Raw genomic sequence first — 24,707 nt, forward strand, 5'->3', positions numbered from 1 at the left:
TCTAAAGACGCTGGACTTTTGCACTGCATACGGGTGTAGTAATGAGCAAACAAAGAAAACAAATCTTAAAGACATAACATTTAATAGGTAAGATTTTTTTTACATTTTTGTATGTTACAATTTTTTGTGCTAAACACATTATGATGATAACACAGTCACTTACTGCCTTGACCATCAAGGCAATGTAGCACTAACTTGCACTAAATTCTAGGCTTATGCTTTTTTTTGTGAATAAAATCAGCAAACAATGTAAATGAAAAATGACAACAAAATGCTGCGGTGCCAGAAACTTGTATTATTGTTGGTTCACCTACGTTGTGTCTGATAACTGTGCCTGCACCACAATGTGCATACTGTCCACCCTAAATTATTGAATATTACAAATAATATATATATCATTTAGATCAGAAATGTGGATTAGAAAAGTGATGTAAAATGATAATTTTTGTAATTAAAAAAATAAAATGTCATACTGACCACCGGGAAAACTCCCGATCATAGATACATGTACAATATATGTGTATATATCATTGCTCTGGATGGACAGTCCTCCACTACACCTTGGTCTCACATTTATGTCAAAGGAGCGCTACCCTGTACCAAGATGGAGGCTCTATTGACACATTCCTTCCAAGAAACAGCAACAGCGTAGGTGACATTTAATGTAAATATCTAGGCTATGTCATCAGGCACCCTTATAAGCTACTTAAAACTAGCCGTTACTTCACTTAGCTGACAATAATACAAGTTTCTGGCACCACAACATCTTGTTGTCATGTTTCATTTACATTGTTTGCTGATTTTATTCAACAAAATTAGCACAAGCCTAGAATTTATTGCAAGTTGGTGCTACTCTGCCTTATGGCCAATGCAGTAAGTGACTGTGTTATCATCAATAACGTTACTTGTTTAGCATAAACGTTCGTAACATACAAAATCATAAAAAGCGAAATCTTACCTATGAATTGTTATGCTTTAATGCTTTGTTTTCTTTTTACACCCGTACACAGCGCAAGTCCAAGTCCCACATCTTTAGATTGGCTTAAGTCTTGATTAGTGTGATTGAATGACTTTTGTCCTGGAAGCACTGTACAAATGTAGCGGCAGTATTGATGCACACTCAGGGACTGTATGCGATATTGAGTCTATATATCTATGGTAAAAATAACAAGTCTTTAAAAAAAAAAGGTTTTAAAAATATATTCTGATGTTAAATCAGGATCCTAATCCATCTATTTTGAGGCCAACTGCACCACGATAAAGCAGTGCAATTTTCCCCACCCACCGATTGAAAGCTGCATATTATCATGTCAACACAGGATTTGCAAAGAAACTTTGGCTATTAATCCGCGGAATGAAAAAAAAAAAAACTAAACACAGATCAAAAGTAGCCCATTTATTGGCAAACCTGGTTGTCTGATTTTGTGATTATCTTGTTTGACACCGGAAAAGCAGACATGTCAGTACAGTGGCGGGGAGGACCAGCTCATTTGCATTTAAAAAGGCACAAGCGCAAAACAGCTACAATTTCTTCTAAACAAAAAAATATTGACATTTTCAGCAGGATATAACAAATGACCTGACAGTAATTTTGAGCTAAACTTTCAGACATATTATAAAGATACCAAAGACTTATTTACATTTCATAAAAGGGGCAAAATAGAAGTCCTTTAAGGTGCTTTCATAGCAGGTGAATCTCTAATCTGTATCTGACAAAAACACAACAGATTCACCTGCACTAATCACAGTCAGATGAGCAAAAGAGGCTGGCCAAAGGAAACAATGAGCAACAGACATGGTTACATAACACACACCCAAGCAAACTCTGTTCCACTTCATCCCTTTGTGTGTGGTATGTTTGAGTTGTTTCGCTCAAGTACTGTATGACTGCTGATCTCCATAATACGACCACAGCAAATGATCCATAACCCAACAGGCATGCTTTCATCTCTGCTAGTAGACGATATAAAAGCGAAAAAAGAAGTACATGACAATAACAAATGCATACAATTTTAATGTTGCTACAAGAAGAGGTTATCAAATGTATAAAAACATCTCACAAATGTAAACTTTAATGTACATATGCAACAATTCCTTAAAACTTGGTTGATTTCGGTAGTTCACATTTTATAGGTTCTGAAAAACCAAACTGTTGTTAATAGTTAGTGTATTGCCTAACATATTTTTATTAACAGTATGGTAAACAAGTTCCTTTAGTGATCGAACACACCCGAAGTTCTCATAAAATGTCATTGTCAACATTTGCTCACTCATGTCCTTCTATACCTTCTTTTAATGAATAAAATAACATACATATTAGTAGGACTAGTATGTTATTTCTGCAGTAGTATGCATACAGTGCGTGTATACGGTGGCAGTATTCTGTAAGCTTTATCTCAGTTATTATTAAAATCTAACAGATTATCTATCTGTTCATATCTAAACACTGGAAAAATAGGAGATCTACTTAGGAAGTTATTAATAACACATCATTTTAGATCCATGGACACCTTCCATCTTCCTGAGTTGACAATTCAGATGCTCATGTTCCAGTGGGACCTTCTTCAGATCTTGTATTTCTGTTCTTCCCATGGTCACTAATCACACAGATGTGCTTTGAGACAGAACAAAGTTAAACCATTAAATGGGACACTTCTAAAGCATGAAAATACCATTGTTTTGCAGATATTTAAGAAACATGCAAAGTGAACATAGTTGTTTATCTGAAAAAACAATGCTAAAGTCAGTTATTCTCCTTTGAAAATGACCATTTTGTGTTGAAATATGGGGGTCTTGCCAGAGGCTGGATTATAAAGACAAAAACAATTTGCCCAATACATTTCAGTATCCTGAGCTTGTTGTTAGGCATGTTGCTAAGATAATGATGGAATACTTTTATATGCAGAATTACGTGTTCAACTGTTAATTCTAAGAGGATTTTGTTAACCATATGGCTAAGCTAATGATGGAATACTTTTATATGCAGAAATATGCGTTCAACATTTAATTCTAAGAGAGTATTTGGTTAACATGTTGCCTAAGCTACTGCTGGAATACTTTTATATGCAGATATGTTCAACAGTTCGAAGAGCTTATTGTTAGCAATTGCTAAGCAAATAATGGAATACTTTTTTTTAAAAGAAATGTGTTTAACAGTTAATTCTAAGATAGCTTATTGTTAACATGTTGCTAAGCTAATGATGGAATACTTTTATATGCATAATACTGTAATTGTTCAATGGTTAATTCTAAGAGAGCTTATTGTTAGCATATTGCTAAGCTATTGATGGAATACTTTTATATGCAAGAATTCAACAGTTAATTCCTAAGATTATATTGTTAGCATGTTGCTAAGCTACTGATGAAATACTATAATATGCAGCAATGTGTTCAACAGTTGATTCTTAGAGAGCTTATTGTTAGCATGTTGCTAAGCTATTGATGGAATACTTTTATATGCAAGAATTCAACAGTTAATTCGAAGAGTATATTGTTAGCATGTTGCTAATCTACTGATGAAATACTATTATATGCAGCAATGTGTTCAACAGTTGATTTTAAGAGAGCTTATTGTTAGCATGTTGCTAAGAGCCAATGATGTAATACTTTTATATGAAGAAAAACGGTATGTGTTCACAGTTAATTCTAAGAGTGTACTTTAGCATGTTGCTAAGCTAATGATGGAATACGTTTATATGCAGGAATATATGTTCAACAGTTAATTCTAAGAGAGTACATGTTAGCATGTTGCTAAGCTACTGATAAAATACTATTATCAATGTGTTCAACAGTTAATTCTTAGAGAGCTTATTGTTAGCATGTTGCTAAGCCAATGATTGAATACTTTATGCAGAAATATGCAAGTTAATTCTAAGAGAGATTATTGTTAACGTTGCTAAGCTAATGATGGAATACTTTTATATGTAGAGAGAGCTTATTGTTAGCATGTTGCTAAGCTAATGATAGAATAGCTTGTATATGCAGACATGTGGTTCAACAGTCAATTCTAAGAAAGCCTATTGTTAGCATGTTGCTAAGCTAATGATGGAATACTTTTATATGCAGAAATGTGTTAATTCTGAGAGTTTATTGTTAACATGTTAAGCTATTGATGGAATATTTTTTTATAAAGAAATATGTTCAACAGTTAATTTGAAGAGAGCCTATTGTTAGCATGTTGCCAAGCTAATGATAGAATACATAAAAAATCCATAAAATACACAAAATGTAAAAGAAACTGCAATTTTAATTAGATTGAGTATTCAGTACATGGTTCCCAACTTTTGTGGCCATCGGAATTTTGAAATTAAATATTTTCTCAAAGTCTCCTCTGCATAGTTTAATATTATGTGATCCAAACATTGCTACAGACTTTCATTAAGAATTATGATCTATTTTTGACAGAAAAAGAATGTTTGCTAGCATTTTATTAATAGCATTTGTCCAAGCTGTCTGTCTTTACAAATGCACATTATAACAAAGACAATTTTTTTTCTTTTTTTAAAACGCACACTAGCAGTAGTTTGCACTAACAATGTAATTGACAATGTAAGTGACAACTCATTCAATTTATAAAACTTTGACAAGTTCAGATTTCACACAAAGTTAATAGTTCAATCACATGAAGCTAAACAAATAAAATAGGTAAAATATTTCGAAAACTATTTATAAGCAGTTTTATATTTAGACAAACGTTCTGTCTGGTTCTCGATTCGGATTGGCTGATAGCTGTGCGATATACTGCAATAACAGCACTCGTACAGCCTCTTCACCCTTGTGTATTACTCAGCCCACATAGAATGACAACAGATCAATACACTTACTACAGTTGACAAATATTGCAGCTGTTGGACAACATTATGTGCTTTAGTAGGCTTTTTTTGTCGAGAATGTAGTCGTTTAGATTGTAACTATGCAGTTATTTATAAGGATGATTTAGAATTTTCTGAGATTCAGCGCATCAGTGGCCATTAGCCTGTCATACTGGGTAGAGCAAAGAAACTGACGGTTGACATTTTGCCACAAGATGGCAACAGAGACCACACAATAAGTTATACGGGAGAAAAACTCAAACGACAAGCTGATCAAATCATTATAAAACAGGTGAGTGACATTCTTGAGTTGATGTCTCTCTTTTGTATGTTGTAGTGTTGTATTATACCAAAGTAATCTGCTAGTGTTGCTTTGCTTTGGCTTTTGAGGTTAATTATTGTGATCGCCCGAATGTGTAACAAAGAAATACTCTGGAAATCTCTATAAACTGATGGCCTATCATGCCGTTCAACCATATAATATTAAAATGTTGAGAAAAATCATACAATTTTGTCAGCACTTTAGATACTACGCTAAAGAAATCATTCAAATACTAGCTCTAAAGTGACGTAACGGTTTCTGCTGTTCTAGACATCAGCTCATTGAATGGCGGAAGTAGTTCCTCATACAAAGAATTGAGAATTTCTGTGTTTTGATTTATTAATTTTTTTTATTAGTACACGATTATGTCGTAGAACCATTGTATAAACACATTATCAAACTCGTAGCAGTGCGATATGGTTGTATATTGTCACTGGTGGGGCACTAGGCCTGCAGCCTCAAGCTAATGCATGCCTCCCAGCAGTGCCGATATACAGTCATATCGCATTGCTACGAGTGTGATATTGCTCATAGATGGATGGATGGATAGATAGATAGATCTCTATCTATCTTTTATAGTTACATTAACTGCAAAAAATGCTTTTCTTACTTAGATTTTTTTGTCTTTTTTCTAGTCCAAATATCGATATTATCGAAATATAGATATTTGGACTAGAAAGAAGACAAAAAAAATCCAAGTAAGAAAAGCATTTTTTGCAGTGTTGTTATTATTTAATTGAACTACTGTTAAAAATATTTAGTTTACTAACTATTAAAGAAACATTGTGAAAACTTTGTTAATCCATTGTTTATCCATTTATTCGACAAGTACCAAAATGTATTAAATGTAACGTTTTATATAAAAAGATTTCAAAAAAAGTGCCAGTTTCTACAGATGTATTAAGTAGCACAGCCATTTTCTAAATTAATAATAATAATAATAATAATATAATAATAATAATAAGAGAAGAAGGAAGAAGAAGAAGAATGTTTCTTGATCGAAAAAAAATCTGCTATGATTTTAAAAATGTTATAAAAATTAATCATTTTTACGATTTTTTTGCAAATCATAAGTTGTTTTTTGATTGATTCAATTTTCCTGCTATTTCCATTATGTATTATCTATGCAATGCTATTTGAGTTGACTAATGAAGCTAAATTTGATACATACATTTTGTAAAACTCAACATATCAAGAGTGTGCCCTAAAAATGCCTTTTAATGCTCAAAAACGTTGCTCATATAGTAAGCTCACCAGATTATTAGTGCTCTACTGTTTATGATGTATGCATGTGAGAGATAGATACTAGATTGTTGGATAATTGAGTTGAACAGCCTGGGGCATTCTCTGAAGAGGGTGTCATTTTTCACAACAGCTCACTTACCCCTAGCAACCAGGCCTCCAAATGGAGACAAAATGGACAACTGTGCCGCTGCAGAGAGACTTTTTTTCCTGATTCTCACAGTGTTATTGCTGTCTGTCATTTCACGCTTTGGCTAGACATTACAGGCTTGGATCAGCAATACGAAGTTTAGGCAAACAAAGTCCATGATGCTTCAAAGAGAGTGCTCAATACGCTGATCTCACACCAGTTGTCACTTCTAGACTTTGGAATATGTAGACATAAGGGGCGAGTCCTACGTCTGGGGACATTCTCATAATAGGCTTTTGAAAAAATAAAAAATAAATCTCTGACAGGAGTGGCCAAGGATATTTCAATACATTTTATACACTGACTGACTAGCAAATCAACATGTCAATTTCAATCAACATTTAACAGGGCACAAATAATGACTAAAAAGGCTCTTACATTGAGGTCTCTGAAGTATTCATTGTAATCCAAGGCATAGCCGACCACAAAACGATTAGAGATTTCAAATCCAACATCTGCAACAAATACCCAGAATTAAAAGCAAAGGTTATTTTTAGTGACGTTTTCATTACCAAACACATTTTTGTGGGGAAAAAATTTAATTAATTCTCCTTTTAACAAATAGTATAGTAGACTCATTTTAATAAATAGAATAGTTTATTACACTTTTAATAAAGGGGTGGGGGGGGACTGCTATGCCATCATAAATAGTGAAAATAACCCATCGAAAATGGCTTTTAGGGGAATCCTCTGTTGGCTGTCGCTTTAGCTGGGACTTCAGCTGTTCAGGTTTGGCCAATGCTAGCAAATAAGTGAAGGTGAAGTCATCTTTCGCTACTGTATTGTTTTTTAAATAGAGAAAACAGTTTACAAGTGACTTATTCTAAACTTTGGACCATAATCTTGGGAAAAAAAACAAAACAATGAAAAGGTGTGAAGCACCAAAAGCGGACCATATTAACATGAATTTGAGCACTAATTTGGCTATTGTTGTTATACATGAATTTTCAAAACTTTTGTTGGTTTTAAAACCTTGACTTTTTTAAACCGAGGTATACCTTTATAATTCATAATTTGTTTTATTTGAATGGCCAAATTGTGACTGAGGAAGATCAATTGTGCTGGCCAGTTTGTTATTTGCCTAATAAATGACAATAGGCCACAGTTTTAAATTGAAAACTTTAACATATATCTATTTTCATAATACATTTGTATATTAAAAATAAGTATTTTTTATATCTCTCTATCCCCAATCTTAAGAAAACATTTTTGGTACATCTAAAAGTGTGGTTATGATGACTATGTGACAAGCTAATCCAGCTAAAAATAGTGCTTAAAATGTCACTTAAAAGCAGTATTTAAGTCTCATAATTAAATAGAAAACCAAGTGTATAACTGCATAAATGTTCACTTGTTGAGATAAAAGAACCATCCCTTTCACCCGGCTGGTTACGGACCTGCATTGGTATCTCTTTACAATAAGGTTGTATTAGGTAATGTATTTCCTAACATGAACAAATAATGAACAGTACATTTACTACAGTTCTTTTTTGATGTTAAGGAATCAAAGTTGTTCATTGTTACACTGTGTCCTAACTACACGCGACATCACATGTAATAAAAGATATCGTTACCATTTTAAGGAGAGTTTGTGTGAACAATCTGCAAATTTGTTTTTTAAAACAGTTTCTATTTATGCAATGTCACGGCTGAACAACAACAAACTACTATATCAATGATCAACTCAGGGGCTGATTATGTGATTTATTCAGTGGTAAATGCTACTAATATAAGTTTGATTTCAGAGAAGATTGTTTACCTTAAATGTTCAAAATAAAATAACTAGCCAATGATTTAAAAATGAAAGTGTCACTCAGTAGCCTATATATTTAATAACTCAAAAAATGTTTATAACTCAAACAATATGATGTAGCACAATAAAAATCTCACTTTCATTCAGAAACACAAAATGACCATGAAATTGTTATTTGGCACACTTGCGGATTCTTTCATGGTTAACAGTATGTGTAACTGACTCCTTGAAATACATACAGGTTTATTTCTATATATCCCAAAATAGGTCTCACTAAGATGATTTAATCTTATGTGCATTTTATAAGAATCCATAGATTTCATTGATCTTGACCTGTATATATGCCTGATATACTTCAATTAAAAAAAACAAACAAACAATGTCATGTATTATAATTTTGAAAAATGACCTCATCTGTAAGAAATATCTGTAAATTAGCAGTTTTTCATATTTTGTGATTCATGTTTTTATTATTTTGCCTATTTATTTATTTATTTATACTTTTGAATTGCATTATGGGACCTTTTAACCTTGAAAAGTACGGACAAGTGACATTTATGAACATTTTAACGGTTTAAAGTGATATATTGGGTCTGGGTTGGTGTTGTATATTAAGCTACAAAAACCTTATAATAAACTGCCAGTACATTTTCTGTTATTTTACAGATTTACTTCTTTATTTACTATTTTTTGTACATTATAATATCAAACTACATTGAGAAGCAGAGATCAACATCCCATAATGCAATTCTCAACCATAAATAAACGCTTGTGAATCAAAATACAAAACTGTTAATTAACTGATGTTTTGTTTTTACAGCGTCTTGGATAGATCCTTAATTCTAGTCCATCATTACACATGTACAGTCCTGTAGAGTATAAACAGTATTCACCACTTACAGTTTGGCAGATATCCTGTCTTACTAGCCACTCTTTTCACCAGCAATCTGTGACAAAACAACACCCCAACAAAAGAAAATGATCCACTGATCAGCACGTTCAATCAAAGTTCTGGGTAAAGAAGGCCTGTAGTAATCTATCTCACCCAGCTACTTTTATCATCTTGGGCTTGAAGGCTTTAACGTGATCCAGAAGTGCCTTCATAGTCTTCCCAGTGTCCACGATGGCCTGTAGGAAAACAGATAAGGTGTGGGAAATTGCCTGTCCTATCTTGCTATATTCAATTCCATAACATTATGCCATTTAAACGTTTTGTATATTTTAAGACAGGGGTGTCCAAACTCAGTCTTGGAGGGCCGGTGTCCTGCTGAGTTTAGCTCCGACTTGCTTCAACACACCTGCCAGGAAGTTTCTAGTATATCTAGTACGAGCTTGATTAGCTGGTTCAGGTGTGTTTGATTAGGGTTGGAGCTAAAGTCAGCAGGACACCGGCCCTCCAGGACTGAGTTTCGACACCCCTGTTTTAAGATGTCTCAATTAAATCCACTTTTTAAAGGTATTTTAATTAATTAGTTTACATTTTGCAATAACCACCAACAAAACAAAACAAAAAAAAAATAATTATATATATATTATTTTTTGGTGGCACGGTGGCTCAGTGGTTAGCACTGTCACCTTACAGCAAGAAGATCGCTGGTTCAAGTCCCAGCAGGGCCAGTTGGCATTTCTGTGTGGAGTTTGTACGTTCTCTCCGTGTTGGCGTGGGCTTCCTCTGGGTGCTCCTGTTTCGCCCACAGTCCAAAGACATGCCCTATAGGTGAATTGAATGAACTAAATTGGCCGTAGCGTATGTATGAGTGAGTGAGTGAGTGTGCGAGAACGTTTGAGTGTTTCCCAATACTGGGTTACGGCTGGAAGGGCATTCGCTGCGCAAAACATATAACATTAGTTGGCGGTTCATTCCGCTGTGGCAAATCCTGATAATCAGAGACTAAGCCGATGGAAAATGAATGAATGAATATTATCTTTATTAACCAGCAAAGCATAATGTAGGATACAGTGAATGGGGGTATAGGAGATACTTTAGATACTGTGATTGTGTATGCTGTATTGTGACTTTCAACTATTTCTACAGCACAATTAGCACATTTCAAGTGTAAACAAAAATCAACAGGCAAAGATACTCGAGAAAGTGGAATCAGTGATTTTCTTGCTATGTTTACTATAGTATATATGTCACCCTGGACCACAAAACGCAGCCGAGGTATATTTTTTTAGCAATAGCCAAAAATACAATGTATGGGTCATAATTATAAACTTTTCTTTTATGACAAAAAAACATTAGAATATTAAGTAAATATCATGTTCCATGAAGATTACTTTGTAAATTTGCTACTGTAAATATAATAAATCTATATATCTTTGTCAAGCAATGTGCATTGTGAGACACTATATTTAGACAGTTTTAAAAAAAGATTTTAAGTATTTAGATTTTTTCTTTGAACCCACAGGTTCTAGATTAGTTGTATCCCAGACAAATATTTATATATTTATTCTAAAATACTATCAAAGTATGCACCATAGTGTACGGCAATCAGTTGACAATTCAGGCTTGAAACCAGACCAACATATCTGTAGAACTTACAGTAAAAAACATAAATATTGCACTACTTGAATAAAATTCCTTCATGCACTTTTTTAATTTCAAAATTTTTGTTAAGCAGCATTTATTTGAAATATTATTCTATAACAAATTACGTTACCATCACCTTTTGTCTAAATGTACTGTTATATTTTGAACAATAGAATGATAATATAGAATGCCAATACAGTATTATATACTATAGTATATGATGGGGCATATTACAGAATACAATACATATAGGTCCCATTTAATTGTTAACAATTTTAAACAAATTTTAAATGATGACATTCTTTGTATCTGTATTAGATTGTAAACAACAACAACAACAAAAACTCAGTACATTATTTTACATTCATTTTTCTTTACCTTAGTCCCTTACTTATCAGGGGTCACCACAGCACAATGAACCGCCATCTATTCCGGCATATGTTTCATGCAGCGGATGCCCTTCCGGCCACAACCCAGTACTGGGAAACAACCATACACTCTCGCATTCACACACACATTCATTCACTATGAACATGTCTTTGGACTGTGGGGGAAACCGCAGCACCCAGAGGAAACCCACGCCAACATGGGGAGAACTTGCAAACTCGACACAGAAATGCCAACTGGCCCAATCGGGACTCGAACCAGCAACCTTCTTGCTGTAAGGCAATAGTGCTGACCACTGAGCCACCATGCCGCCACATTATTTAGTCATTTGTTTTCCTTTGGCTTAGTCCCTTTATTCATCAGTGGATGCCACAGCAGAATGAACCACCAATTTGTCCAACATATGTTTTACACAGCAGATGCCCTTCCAGCTATAACTGGGTACTGGGAAACATCCATACACACTCATTCACACACATACACTATGGCCAATTTAGTGTCTTTGGACTGCGGGGGAAACTGGAGCACCTAGAATGCCACACCACATTATATTACAGTAAATCAATATTCAATGTTACACCCATATGGCATTACTTATTCCAGAAAGTTTGTAAAAATGCCTATTATGACAAAAAATAATAATAAAAATTTGACTTCTAAGTCATACGGAATGAATGCAACTAAATGTGCTTGGATAAACAGAAGCACATAAACGATACACGCTTAACAACGCAATGAAATGTTTAACCATATTGACAGATTGAGGCAGAGGAAGCAGAGGAAATTGCTATAGAGCATCTGAAAGACATTTGTTTGTTTGAAAGGATATTAAAATGATTAAGGGAGTGAGTTTATCCAGACAGACAGAACTCATCTCACAGCAGACGTACCTCCACAATCAGGACATTCTTCAGTGCATGTAAAGAGACAAATGAGAGACGAGTGAATGACAATACATCATTATTCAACAACTCACAAAAATAAAAACACAAATATCAGTGAAACAAACGAGATCGAGAAAAGGTAATACAGTTCAACAAACTTGAAAATAAAGCATCCAACATTGTACGAACTAGAATTTACATGAATAGGTGTTTTTTTTTTTACTATCAATTCTTAGTGGTAAAATGTGACCTGTTTCTATGAGATTTACCCTTAAACCAAGGGTTTGATTTTTTTTCTTATTATAACTGTATGTGCACCACCAAACAAACAGACACAGCACTGTTTTATGGTCTTTTTTCCCAGCATGTTTTTTTTCATGAATAAAGACAGAAGTCTATTATTAATACGATCTATTAAAAACTAAATATCTCTGTCAGCACCACAGACTCACATGCTGCATTACACTCCTGCTCTCTAGGAAATCCAATTACCTGAGAAACTGAGCAGATCAATCCTCTTACGGAGGAATTAGAAACTGTAACCTCTCAGTCAACTCTATGACAAGTCAGAACCACATATTGAGAATAATAGCCTTATCAGGAAGTAAAAAAAATAAAAAAATAAAAAAAAATTGTGATAATTATAATCTGAAAATAAAATATATGAGCATGATTAAAAAAATTGATGCAATTACCCAAAGAAAAGGGTATTATTAAAAAAAGCCTTTCCTTTCATTTGAATGAATTAGTAAATTAGTATAATGACATGATGATGATACCAGAAAAATAATACAATTACGCTGCACAGCTTTGTCGTTACACTATTTTACAGCATTTAACTCAAATTGGCTGTAAAATTTAGGTGCATGTTTGGAAGTGAAAAAAATTGTTCATAAATTTGTACAAATATTATATGAATGTCCCTGCATTCGCGTGGGTTTCCTCCGGGTGCTCTGGTTTCCCTCAAAGTCCAAAGACATGTGGTTCAGGTTAATTGGGAAGGCTAAAGTGTCCATAGTGTATGAGTGTGAGTGAGTGTGTATGGTTATTTCCCAGAGATGGGTTGCAGCTTGAAGGGCACGTGCTGCATAAAACATGTGCTGGATAAGTTGGCGGTTCATTCCACCGTGGCGACCCAGGATTAATAAAGGGACTAAGCCGAAAAGAAAATGAATGAATGAATTATATGAATGTGCATTAAATGCTATGCTGTGTGTGTGTGTGTGTGTGTGTGTGTAGTTTAAGAATTAGTCTTTTGCTTATCCTTCTCACAAACCTGTAAATAAATCAGGTCTGGGTTTTACAGAAAAAGATTATCCAACTTTGACCATTGAGCTTTAAAAAAAAAAAAACATAAGAAAGGAAAATGTCAATGCTCCCAACTTTTAAAATTTAATGAAAATATGACCGGGTCACATTCCACTTCAATACGAAAATAAATAAATAAATAAACAAGCATCTATACATCTTTGTTAATGTGAATTTTCTTGAAATCCATTAAACTTTTACATGTCAATGTCTAGCAATTTGCATAATTATTTGTCAAGATAAATGAAATGACATCATTCTTTTTTTAATACATAAATAAAGAGAAAAAATGAAAGATTAGTTTACAGATATTGTACAAAAATGAACTGTAATCAGATTATGGACATTTTAAAGAATAATTATCTATATACACTATTACACTATTTTTATCTCAAAATATTACACACAGGGTTGGTGAAAAGTTACTGGGCATTAAAAATAAGCTATATCCAGTCCATATTTGAGATGTATATAAACAAACAAAAAATGTAATGTACCACTGTGAAACCGTTAGGGACAAACCACAAACATGTTCCTTTTTAAAGGGTACTACCGCAGTGACAGCTTTTGTACCTTTATTTTTCTGATATTGTTCAAAATATGACATACTATATAAATATACAGGGAAGTGCATTTCGAACTGAATAATAATAATTAAATAAATAAATAAAAATTAAAAATAAATAAATAAATAAAAAAACAAACAAACACTGCATTGTAATTTTAGGACAAGGGTGAGAATCCTTTTACCTTTCCACTGAGCGCAGACAGGTTCTCTGCCCCTTCTATGTGGAGATCTTCAGTTGACTGATCGTTCTGGTGAGAAATCAAGATGAAATGCAAATACTATTAGCAAATACTATTAGTATAATCATTACTTTTTCATACATAGACCTAAAAAACATTACAATTAATATTTAAAGGAATGTGTCTGAAAAGATGTATTATAAATTTTAAATTAACCAAGACTTGAGATTTCTTCAAGTTTTAATTAAAGGTATAATTCACCCAAAAACAAAAATTACCTAATGATTTATCCGCCCTCATGTTGTTTTAAAGTTTCTTTCTTCTGTTCAACACACACAAAAAAAGATATTTTAAAGAATTCTGGTTGCTGAGACCCATTAACTTCCATAGACTTCCAAAAAAATTAAAATAAATAAATACAATGAAAGTCAATGGGTCACAGCAACTAACGATCTTCAAAATATCTTTTGTGTTCAACAAAAGCAAGCAACTCAAATAGGTTTTAAACAAGTGTGAAGGGTAAGTAAATGACAATTTTTATTTTGTTAATATATTTTATTATTTTTTAACTGTGCCTTTAAGTGAGTGCTTTACTAACAAAGTGCACATTCATGTATTCATTAATTTTCTTTTGGGCTTAGTCCCTTTATTAATTAGGGGTCACCACAGCGGAATGAACTGCCAACTTCTCCAGCATATGTTTTACGCAGCAGATGCCCTTTCAGCCGCAACCTAGCACTGGGAAACACCCATGCACTATAAAGTGCACAATAAAGTAAAAATAAAGTCAGCAGTTCTGAAAAAAATGCCCTCAAAGCTAAATTGGGAAAATCAACTGACTTCATCCCCAAGATGAGAGCTTTGATAAAGGGGAATGACAAATATAAAGTCATGACGCCCTCTGTTGACCAAACACAGATAACGTAGTAAATACTCCAACAAAAATTGAATTCATTTCTTTGGCAGGGCTTCAGAGAAAACAATATTTAAAATAACGGGGAATAATATGCAAACCTTTCAATCATTTTGTATATTTTACTAATATATTAAAGTACTATATTTACTTGAAATTATAAATTATTTTAAGACATTTGACTTTTGTGATTCATTCATTTTTAGAAGATACAGAAATATCTTATACGTCTCGAATTATTTTAAAAGTGTGAAAAATTAAATCAGAACAATTATTTTGGAAAGAATTTAACACTTATTCAGAAACAATGCATTATATTGATTGAAAGTAACTGCAAAGACTTTTTTTAGCAATCCCAGTGTTACGGATCTAACATTTGCAGTAATAACCTAAAATATAACCTCACAGAGAAAGAATTTCCCAAAACTACTAACCACAGAGTTATGGGATCAGAAATATATCGATCTGTAAACATTTTTTAGATTTTAAATGAAGAAAATAAACATGCGTTATGGACGTGACCAAATAAGTATGCAAGTTTATAGTATAAGACATACTATACTTTATACTTCAATACTTTGTAGACATTCTGTGAATTAAACTACACAAGCCAAAAGAAATAATGCTAAGCAAAGGATAAGAGTTGGCTTACTGTAGAACAAAAATCATTGCTTTTATTTGACATTTTTGCATCTATGAGGAAAACGCTCCATTATGGATGTGACAGAAGTGAAACTGGCACTTGTATGATTTGGTTAATCAAATATAATAGTTTGAAAACATTGACAGAGACATTTTTGTGTATTTTTACAGTGCTGTAAAATACAAACTTAAGCCGCTATTTTGGTGAAAGCTTTATTTTTTTCAAGGGAAGGTTGACATGGAATTGCTCACTTATATTGTTACAGACATTCTCCTTTAAAGTAAATCTTGTTCTTTTAAACTAACTATTGATTTAAAAACCTACCAAATCAGCACAATTTGCATATAGGCATCACTGTTATTCTTACATTGAAAATAATAATAATGCTTCTTGATCAAGAATAACAGAATCAGTTCTGGATCTGATCATGTAACAATGGTGAAAATGAAACCGTCATCACCAGTGTTGGGGGTAACTCATTACAAGTAACACGAGTTACGTAATAACATTATCAAATAGCGAGTAAAGTAACGCATTACTTAAAAGTAATAAGATTTTAGTTAATTTTTTAAAAAATGTAATGCGAGTTACTTTTAGTTGAATTAATTAGCTTTAAAAAAATTAATTGCTGAATTAAAATTAAAAGTAGTCACAATGAATCACGCAGTCAATAAGTTCATTACTTTGAACCCTTCGTAGAAAAGGTAAAGGGGATTGTCCCAATGGACAGTGATTTTACTTAAGACAACTAGTACACAAGTAGCAAAATCATTGATTTAAACTTATATCATTATACTTTAGTAATGGGTTTTAAATGGCATATAGAGCTCTGGGATCAGGAAGTTCTCAGATAACATTATCCTAAAATATTTTGTTGCTGTGTTTTTAAAAGGTAAATGAAGGTGCAGTTTATACAGTGCATTGCTCCTCTATTAAAAAAAACAAACAAAAAAAAAAAAACAAGCTTTGAAAGAGATCAAGCCTCAGTCAGGTAATAAAAAGTAAAAGTAACTAAAAAAAAGTAATGTAATGCATTACTTACCATAAAAAGTAACTAAGTAACACAGTTGGTTACTTTTTTGGGCTTGTAATTCAATATTGTAATGAATTACTTTCAAAAGTACACACAAGAATAACAATATTCATTAATTCATTTTCTTTTCGGCTTAGTCCCTTTATTAAACTGGGGTCGCCACAGTGGAATAAACCGCCAACTTATCCAGCACATGTTTTACGCAGCGGATACCCTTCCAACTGCTACCAATCACTGGGAAACATCCATACACACACTCATATACTTCGGACAATTTAGCTTACCCAATTCACGTATACCACATGTCTTTCATGGAGGAAACCCACGCAAACACAGGGAGAACATGCAAACTCGACACAGAAGAATTAAAATACATTTAAACAAATTATGAAAATATAAAATATGTTTTTAAATTATAAAAAAACATTTAAAAATAAATATCTTGACTGATTTCAGCAAATAAATACAGCCTTGGTGAGCAGAAAAAAAAACTTCAAAGCCTAACACAACAATTTACATGCAAGAAGTCTATAATTCATTAGAGCTGTGACATCACGCTGAGATAATCAGAAACAAAGTGGCATTTGTAAAGCAAATATTTGTGTTCATGTCTGAATAAAACTTGTGATTGATCATATGATCTAAGCAGTTTCACACTATGTTAGTACAGCTTTTAGGGAAACGAGCTCAGAAGTGGTATTTGGCAGAAAATTCTTAAATTGAACAAAACACCTAAAAAGATCTTTAAAAAAAAAAAGACAAAAATGCCAGTGTGCTCACCAGGTAGCTCTTGAGGCGTATGAAGTCCACCCTCATGGGAAGGGTCTTGTTGGAGTTGCAACACAGGACTTTAATGCAGTCCACCAGGTCAGCACAGAACTGATAACCTCCCTTCAGCACGCACAACACTACAATGTCATGGTCCCCAAGATCATCCATAATATTTCTCGCCAACCTCTCTATCCTGAAAAAAAAAAAAAATACAGTACAACAAGGTCTAATTGCCCATTCATATATAAAAAGTGTGTGCATTATAGAGACATTTGAAAAATAAAAGCAATGTCATTATGATGCTCTTCTAAATTGAAGCTCATCAATTTAGAACCATAACTGTGATTCAAATGTTCATGTGTGTGTGTGTGTATATATATATATATATATATATATATATAGTCAGCTATTAAATAATTAAGACATGCTGTAGTTCACATCATTACTGTTAAGACTGATTAAAATCATAGTTTCCTGTGGGACTTTCTTCTTTTAACTGCTTAGTATGACATTTTTTCCTTAATGAATTAGAACAGGGGTCGATTACAATTTTAAAGTATTGTGAAAAAGTCTATATTGCTCTCAATCTTATCTTGTCTGATTATGTTTTTTTATAGTTGTTTAAAAAAAATCTATCTATCTATCTATCTATCTATCTATCTATCTATCTATCTATCTATCTATCTTAAAAATAACAAGTTAATAAGCTACTAATGTAAACATTAAAGTAATGCAGGTCATAAATGTATTGTAATAACAATATAAAAATCACATGAAATTTAACCTGCCAAACTGATAGGCATCATTGCATCACTCTAATATCTCAAAATTTCCTCATATTACTAGAAAAGTTTGCTTACATAATAAAAATAATGTTTAACCATTAATTGATTAATACTTCTGTAAGAAAGACCATTCTAATAATATTATAATTATATTCATAATATTAATACTTACGTTTAATATATTTGTAAACTTCTAGAGAACTAAAATAGATATTAAAAATGGGCTAAAATGGATTTTAAAAATAATATTAAAATCACACTGAAACATTACATAACTTTAAAATACAATTAGTCATAAAGCTGCAATAAGCTTTGTGTTGTATGCGCATTGTGGACTAAAACTCTGGGAACTAAAACGTCTTTTTAAACTGTAATAAGTATTTATTCTTCCTGTTAATATAATTATTAGTTTGAATAATTAAAAACAGACAGTCTATTGCGTACGGTTGACGTCATCAGTAAGTGGTTAAATGACGACTTAACCACATTTACAGTACCTGTCCATGATAACACCGTGTGGAATGTAGACACAGTCCAGATCCTCGGAGTAATGCTCAGGAAATGTAAACAGGTCCAGCGGGTATCCAGGCCAGTCATCTGGGATCTAAATGAAACAGTTCTGCTGAGCATTTTTTCTCGTGTTACAAACTTGCAACTGCACTTTAGCTAATCTTACAAGTTCTTTAGTTAAGTCAAATACGCCAGCTTTACTTTGTTTCACAAAGATGGCGAATAAATGTGTTATCTCGCATTGTTTTTAATTTAACAAGCGTACAAACCACAATTCCCTTTTCCACGTCTGTTTGTTTGCGTTCCCATCCTGCCATGTTGGATTCGAGCAGCTCGTTGGTCTACAAACCACGAACGAATCTCGCGTCCACTCCGGTGGTGTTTATGACGACACCCGAAGTGACGTCATCTGGATGGGTGTCAGGGCTGGGTGGTGGAGCTTGGCGTGCATCTCTAGTTATACGTATCTTAAATCAGATATTAATTCCCAAATATTTGCGAATAATAATACTTTTGTCATGGTTGCTTGTTGATTGAGCAAGCCTCACAGTTTATTTTGGCCGTGATTTGAAGCTCTATGAGATCACATAACACTAGAGGGGTGCGTCTGTCTCATGAGGAAAATAGCTTGTTTGATTTCATAAAATTGTGTAGCCTACCTAATGTACATTATATTGAAAGTATTTTTGTAGCAAATTGTGCTGTGTTGATTTTTACTTTCTGTGATGAATGTATAAGTGTATCAAAATAACAAAATACAGCACCCACAACACAAATCAAAATAAAATACTGTATTTTTGTATTTTGAAAATACTACAAAATACTTCTACAAGGGAGGATGAAATTTCTTTACAAACCTTCTACCAATAGGCCTACTCAATCAATCCCTTCACCATTAAACTGATTTAGTGAAGTAAACATTTATAATAACAGCTTTTTTCTGAACTGGTTTAAGTCAACTTCTTTGCACCTCCTTCATCTCTATTCTATTACATGAGGAGGTATTCATAAGGAATGTAACTTGTGTTTTTTTTTTTTTATTTATTATAGATTTTGTACAATTTTCAAACATAAAGTACTGTCTTGAAGATTATCTTTAATCTCTTTAAAAAACATTTATATTCTATAATGGTTGATTGTTTTTCCATCCAGTATTATATTTTAAAAGGGTTATATATGAAAAGATTAATAAATGTAGAAGTGATTTAGTCTTTTTTGCAATTGAAATCTTCAATATTCAAAGTAAAAACACGATTTCTGAAAACAACTAAAATTTCCAGTTTTAGTCATTTCCATAAATCATGTTTTTTGCAAAAATCAAAACCTTAACTCCGGTAATTTCTAATGAATTCAAAATAACTTGTGATAACGAACTTTCTTTAGATGAACTTACCAAAGCAATGCTGTCTATGAAGAAGGGTAAATCCCCAGGCTCAGATGGGCTAACTATTGAGTTTTTTGCATGCTTTTGGGATCTGATCAAGTCACCTTTATTTAGAATGTATAATGAAAGTATAAGCAAAGAGGAACTATGTCTATGAAACAGGGTATTATAATCTTAATACCTAAACCAGGTAAAAATATTCTATCCCTTGATAACTGGAGACCAATCACTTAACTAAATCTAGATTACAAAATATTATCATTAGCTCTTGCAAAAAGATTGAAATCAGGATTAGCGGAAATAATTAATGAAACTTAAACTGGATATATCCCTAAAAGACATATGAATTGTATCAGGCTAATTTTGGACCTCATAGATCATGCACACCACATCAAATCTGATGCAATTATATTATTCTTAGATTTCTTCAAAGCATTTGACACTATCGAACATAAGTTTTAATTTTTTGCCCTAGAATTGTAGGGGTTTGGAGAGAAATTCATAAAAATTGTCAAAATTATATACAAGGATATTAACAGTTCAGTTCTTTTAAAATTTAACACTTCTAACAGGTTTCCTATAAATAGAGGAGTTAGACAAGATTGTGGAATATCAACCTTTTTGTTTTTATTAGTAGTGGAATTACTTTATTTAAAGATTAGAAATGATTTTGATATTAAAGGATTGACAATATTTGATCGTCAGATTAGAATCTCTCAACTCGCGGATGATGCAACCCTGTTTTTAGAAAACACAAATCAGGTTACTAGAATCCTTGAAATCATTAAAACCTTTCAAGTGGCTTCTGGCATAAAATTAGATATTCCTAAATGTGAAATAATTTGTTTATATGATAATCCTATAACGGCAGTAAATTATATTCCTATTAAAGAAAACATTAAATATATTGGTATTCATATTTCAAAAACACTTCTTCACAACAAGAACTAAATTTCCTCCCTGAAATTAAAAAAGCAAAACAAATACCTAACAATTGGCTTCAGAGAGATTTATCCTACCTTGGTAGAGTTCTCTTATTAAAAGCTGAAGGATTGTGTCATATTATTTGTCCATCTTTTTCTTTATTTGTTCATGACAATACATGTAAAAAAAAATATATTGTTTATTTTTTTGGGGGGAAAACAAACACCAGCATCTGAAGAAACACGTTCTTTGTGGTAAGAAAGCTGATGGTGGTTTTGACATGATTGATTTTTTAATTCCCTAGATTTGATTTGAGGTCTCAAATTTTTGTTTACTTGTAGTTTTTCTCCATCCAAACTCCCTATAAACTCTCTAAATTTCATGAACAGGCTCTTTTGGCATTGAAATTATGTTTCATTCACAAAGTTTTTAGCTGAAGACACATGAATTTACGACTTAAAATGTAGTAATAAAAATATAAGAAATGTGTTTCAGTCAAAGAAAAGTATCACTCCGAGGGGAAAATTTCTTTGGAATTCTCTAATAGATATTTTTTTTTTTAAAAAAGCTTGGTTCTTACTTTACAAATTCTATGTTCCCAACAAAGTTAAAGAATTACATTTAAACGTGTTACACAATATCTACCCCACAAACGAGATTGTATCTAAATTTTGGTAATCCTAATTCAAATTGTGTCTTCTGTAACTCAAGTATCGAATCGATTGATCATCTTTTTGTCAAATGCCCACGTTAAAGTGTTTTTACATCAATATGTAAGTTTAACATTGATTTTCCCATGTGTGATATAATTTGTCACTTTTCTCATGACAAACATAACAGAATTTATAGGCAATGTATTTATTTTAAATAATAAATGTTATTTTTGGGAAATATTATATTCACAAATGTAAATTTTCTTCATCATTACCTAAGTTGCAGAATGTTCTTTGTGACTTAAATAGTTTAATAATTACCTTACAAAATGTTTACACCAAAAAAGTGTTAAAACAATATAATTTTATAAGGACTTTGTAAATAATATTTAATTTGATAGTTTGTCTTTGTACCCTGTTTTTTATAACCTTATTTTATTATTATTATTATTATTATTATTATTATTTTTATTATTATTATTATTATTATTATACATTTTCCTTGTTTATTATTGTATTTGATGTCATCCATTGTTATGGTTAATATGATTGTAGTATATTACTGCATGTGTATTTATCAGATTCAGAATCAGAATCAGTTTTATTGCCAAGTGTGCTTCACACACACAAGGAATTTGTTTTGGCTACAGAAGCTTCCAGTGTACATAAAGTGACAAGTGACAACACAAAAAAAATATGAAAAATAAAAAAGATAAAAATTAAACAGATGCGGTTAGTCAAGAAACCTGGATGTTGAGTTGTATGTACAGATTGTTATAAATATACAGGTTATAAGTGTACAAGTGCTAATGTAGAAGGTATTGCATTGTATATTGATATAAGGTGATGTGTACAAGTGCGTATGAGAAAGTATAGCACATATTTATTCACAGTAGGGGAATATTTAACTGTTCATAAGGTAGACAGCCTGAGGAAAGAAACTTTTTCTGTGTCTGGCTGTTTTTGCGCTTGGTGCTCTGAAGCGCCGACCAGACGGTAACAGTTCGAACAGGTAGTGTGCTGGGTGTGAGGGGTCCAGAGTGATTTTGCGAGCCCTTTTACTCACTCTGGAAGAGTACAGTTCTTGAAGTGTAGGAAGGGTTGTGCCAGTGATACGTTCAGCAGTCCGGACTTTTCGCTGTAGTCTACGGAGGTCGGTTTTGGCAGCTGAGCCGAACCAGACAGTGATTGAAGTGCAGAGGATGGATTGGACGACAGCTGAGTAGAACTGTACGAGCAGCTCCTGTGGCAGGTTGAACTTCCTCAGCTGACAAAGGAAGTACAGTATCTGCTGGGCTTTCTTCACAATAGAGTCTATGTGAATGTCCCACTTCATTCAGGAACCTGAATGACTCTACTACAGCCACAGTGCTGTTCATGATGGTGATTGGGGGGAGTGCAGGGGGGTTTCTCCTGAAGTCCACTATCATCTCCACTGTTTTGAGCGTGTTCAGCTCCAGGTTGTTGTATCTGCACCATAACGCCAGCCGCTTCACTTCCTGTCTGTATGCAGACTCGTCACCGTTCTGGATGAGGCCGATAACAGTAGTGTCGTCTGCAAACTTAATGAGTTTGATGGAGGGGTCTTTTGCAGTGCAGTCGTTGGTGTACAAAGAGAAGAGCAGTGGAGAAAGAACACATCCCTGGGGGGCACCAGTGCTGATAGTGCGGCTGTCGGATGTGATTTTGCCCATTCTGACTAGCTGCTGTCTATCTGTCAGAAAGCTGGTGATCCATTGACAGACAGAGCTAGGAACAGAGAGCTGGGCCAGTTTGTACTCAAGCAGTGATGGGACGATGGTGTTAAAGGCAGAACTGAAGTCCACAAACAGAATCCTTGCGTAGTTCCCTGGTTTGTCCAGATGTTGTAGGGTATAATGCAGTCCCATGTTGACTGCTTAATCCACAGACCGGTTTGCTCTATAGGCGAACTGCAGGGGGTCCAGCAGGGGTCCAGTGATGTCCTTCAGATATGCTAGCACCAGTCTTTCGAATGACTTCATGGCCACAGATGTTAAGGCCACAGGTCTGTAGTCATTGAGTCCTGTGATCTTTGGCTTCTTCGGGATTGGGATGATAGTAGAGCGCTTAAAGCAGGATGGAACTTTGCGCTGTTCCAGTGATCTTTTGAAGATATGTGAAAAATGGGAGCCAGCTGGTCAGCGCAGGTTCTCAGACAGGCTGGTGAGACACCATCTGGCCCTGGTGCTTTCCTTCTCTTCTGTTTACTGAAGATCTGACGCACATTATCCTCACTGATCTGAAGTGCAGGGGGGGAGAGGAAGATGGCTGGAGGTGTTGATGGCTGTATAGGGAGATGGTCCGGGCTGTGTTGATGTGGTATTGATGGCTGTATAGGGAGATGGTCCAGGCTGTGTTGATGTGGTGTTGATGGCTGTGTAGGGAGATGGGATATATATATATATATATATAAAATACAATTTATTATTCTTTAGTATATTTTAAAAAGCACATGTCACAAAAATGTTTTAACAACCTTTTTACATTAATATGGCTGGTATGCAATGGAACACTATTCATTCCTTTTTCTCTAGCTTAGTCTCTTGTTTTTTATCAAGGCTCACCACTATAGAATGAAACGCTAACTATTCCAGCATGCTTTATGCAGCGGATGCCCTTCAAGCCGCAACCCAGTATATGGGAAACAATGGAACATTATTTCACCCATATTTTGTCATTTTAATGGTGCTCCCGGAACAGGATTGAAAAATCACTCCTTTTAAAGTCCTGTTCCTCTTTGAGGTATAGGACACTAATCTTTAATATTGAGACTTTTTTTAAGAGAGAGATTGCTTTTTTGACAGTGTAGACCAGATATACGTATTCATTTTAGAACTGCTGTTAAAATCTTCTGCCATACTCTCCAGACCTCAACAACCCTTCTTCTATATAA

General features: G+C 33.5%; 1 protein-coding gene across 1 annotated transcript; it reads right to left on the minus strand.

Annotated features, from left to right (window-relative positions):
• Positions 1 to 1,381: 1,381 nt before the first annotated feature.
• On the minus strand, positions 1,382 to 19,229 carry prtfdc1b (phosphoribosyl transferase domain containing 1b). Its single transcript, XM_056473735.1, has 9 exons — positions 19,102 to 19,229; positions 18,820 to 18,926; positions 17,547 to 17,730; positions 14,181 to 14,246; positions 12,129 to 12,146; positions 9,364 to 9,446; positions 9,219 to 9,265; positions 6,944 to 7,020; positions 1,382 to 2,614 (listed from the first exon to the last, which is right to left on the minus strand). Exons 1-9 carry the CDS (start codon positions 19,147 to 19,149, stop codon positions 2,543 to 2,545), a joined length of 702 nt encoding a protein of 233 aa, XP_056329710.1. The 5' UTR covers positions 19,150 to 19,229; the 3' UTR covers positions 1,382 to 2,542.
• Between the last annotated feature and the right edge of the window lie 5,478 nt (positions 19,230 to 24,707).

The sequence above is a fragment of the Danio aesculapii genome, chromosome 2 (assembly GCF_903798145.1).
Source record: "Danio aesculapii chromosome 2, fDanAes4.1, whole genome shotgun sequence".
NCBI classification, from domain to species: domain Eukaryota; kingdom Metazoa; phylum Chordata; class Actinopteri; order Cypriniformes; family Danionidae; genus Danio; species Danio aesculapii.

Coding starts and splice junctions, on each gene's coding strand:
- prtfdc1b (XM_056473735.1), bottom strand. CDS start 19,149: ATGGCAGGATGGGAACGCAAACAAACAGACGTGGAAAAGGGAATTGTG. Junction 7,021..9,218: donor GACAGGATATCTGCCAAACT/GTAAGTGGTGAA, acceptor TATTTGTTGCAG/ATGTTGGATTTGAAATCTCT. Junction 2,615..6,943: donor AATACTTCAGAGACCTCAAT/GTAAGAGCCTTT, acceptor TCTGTCTCAAAG/CACATCTGTGTGATTAGTGA.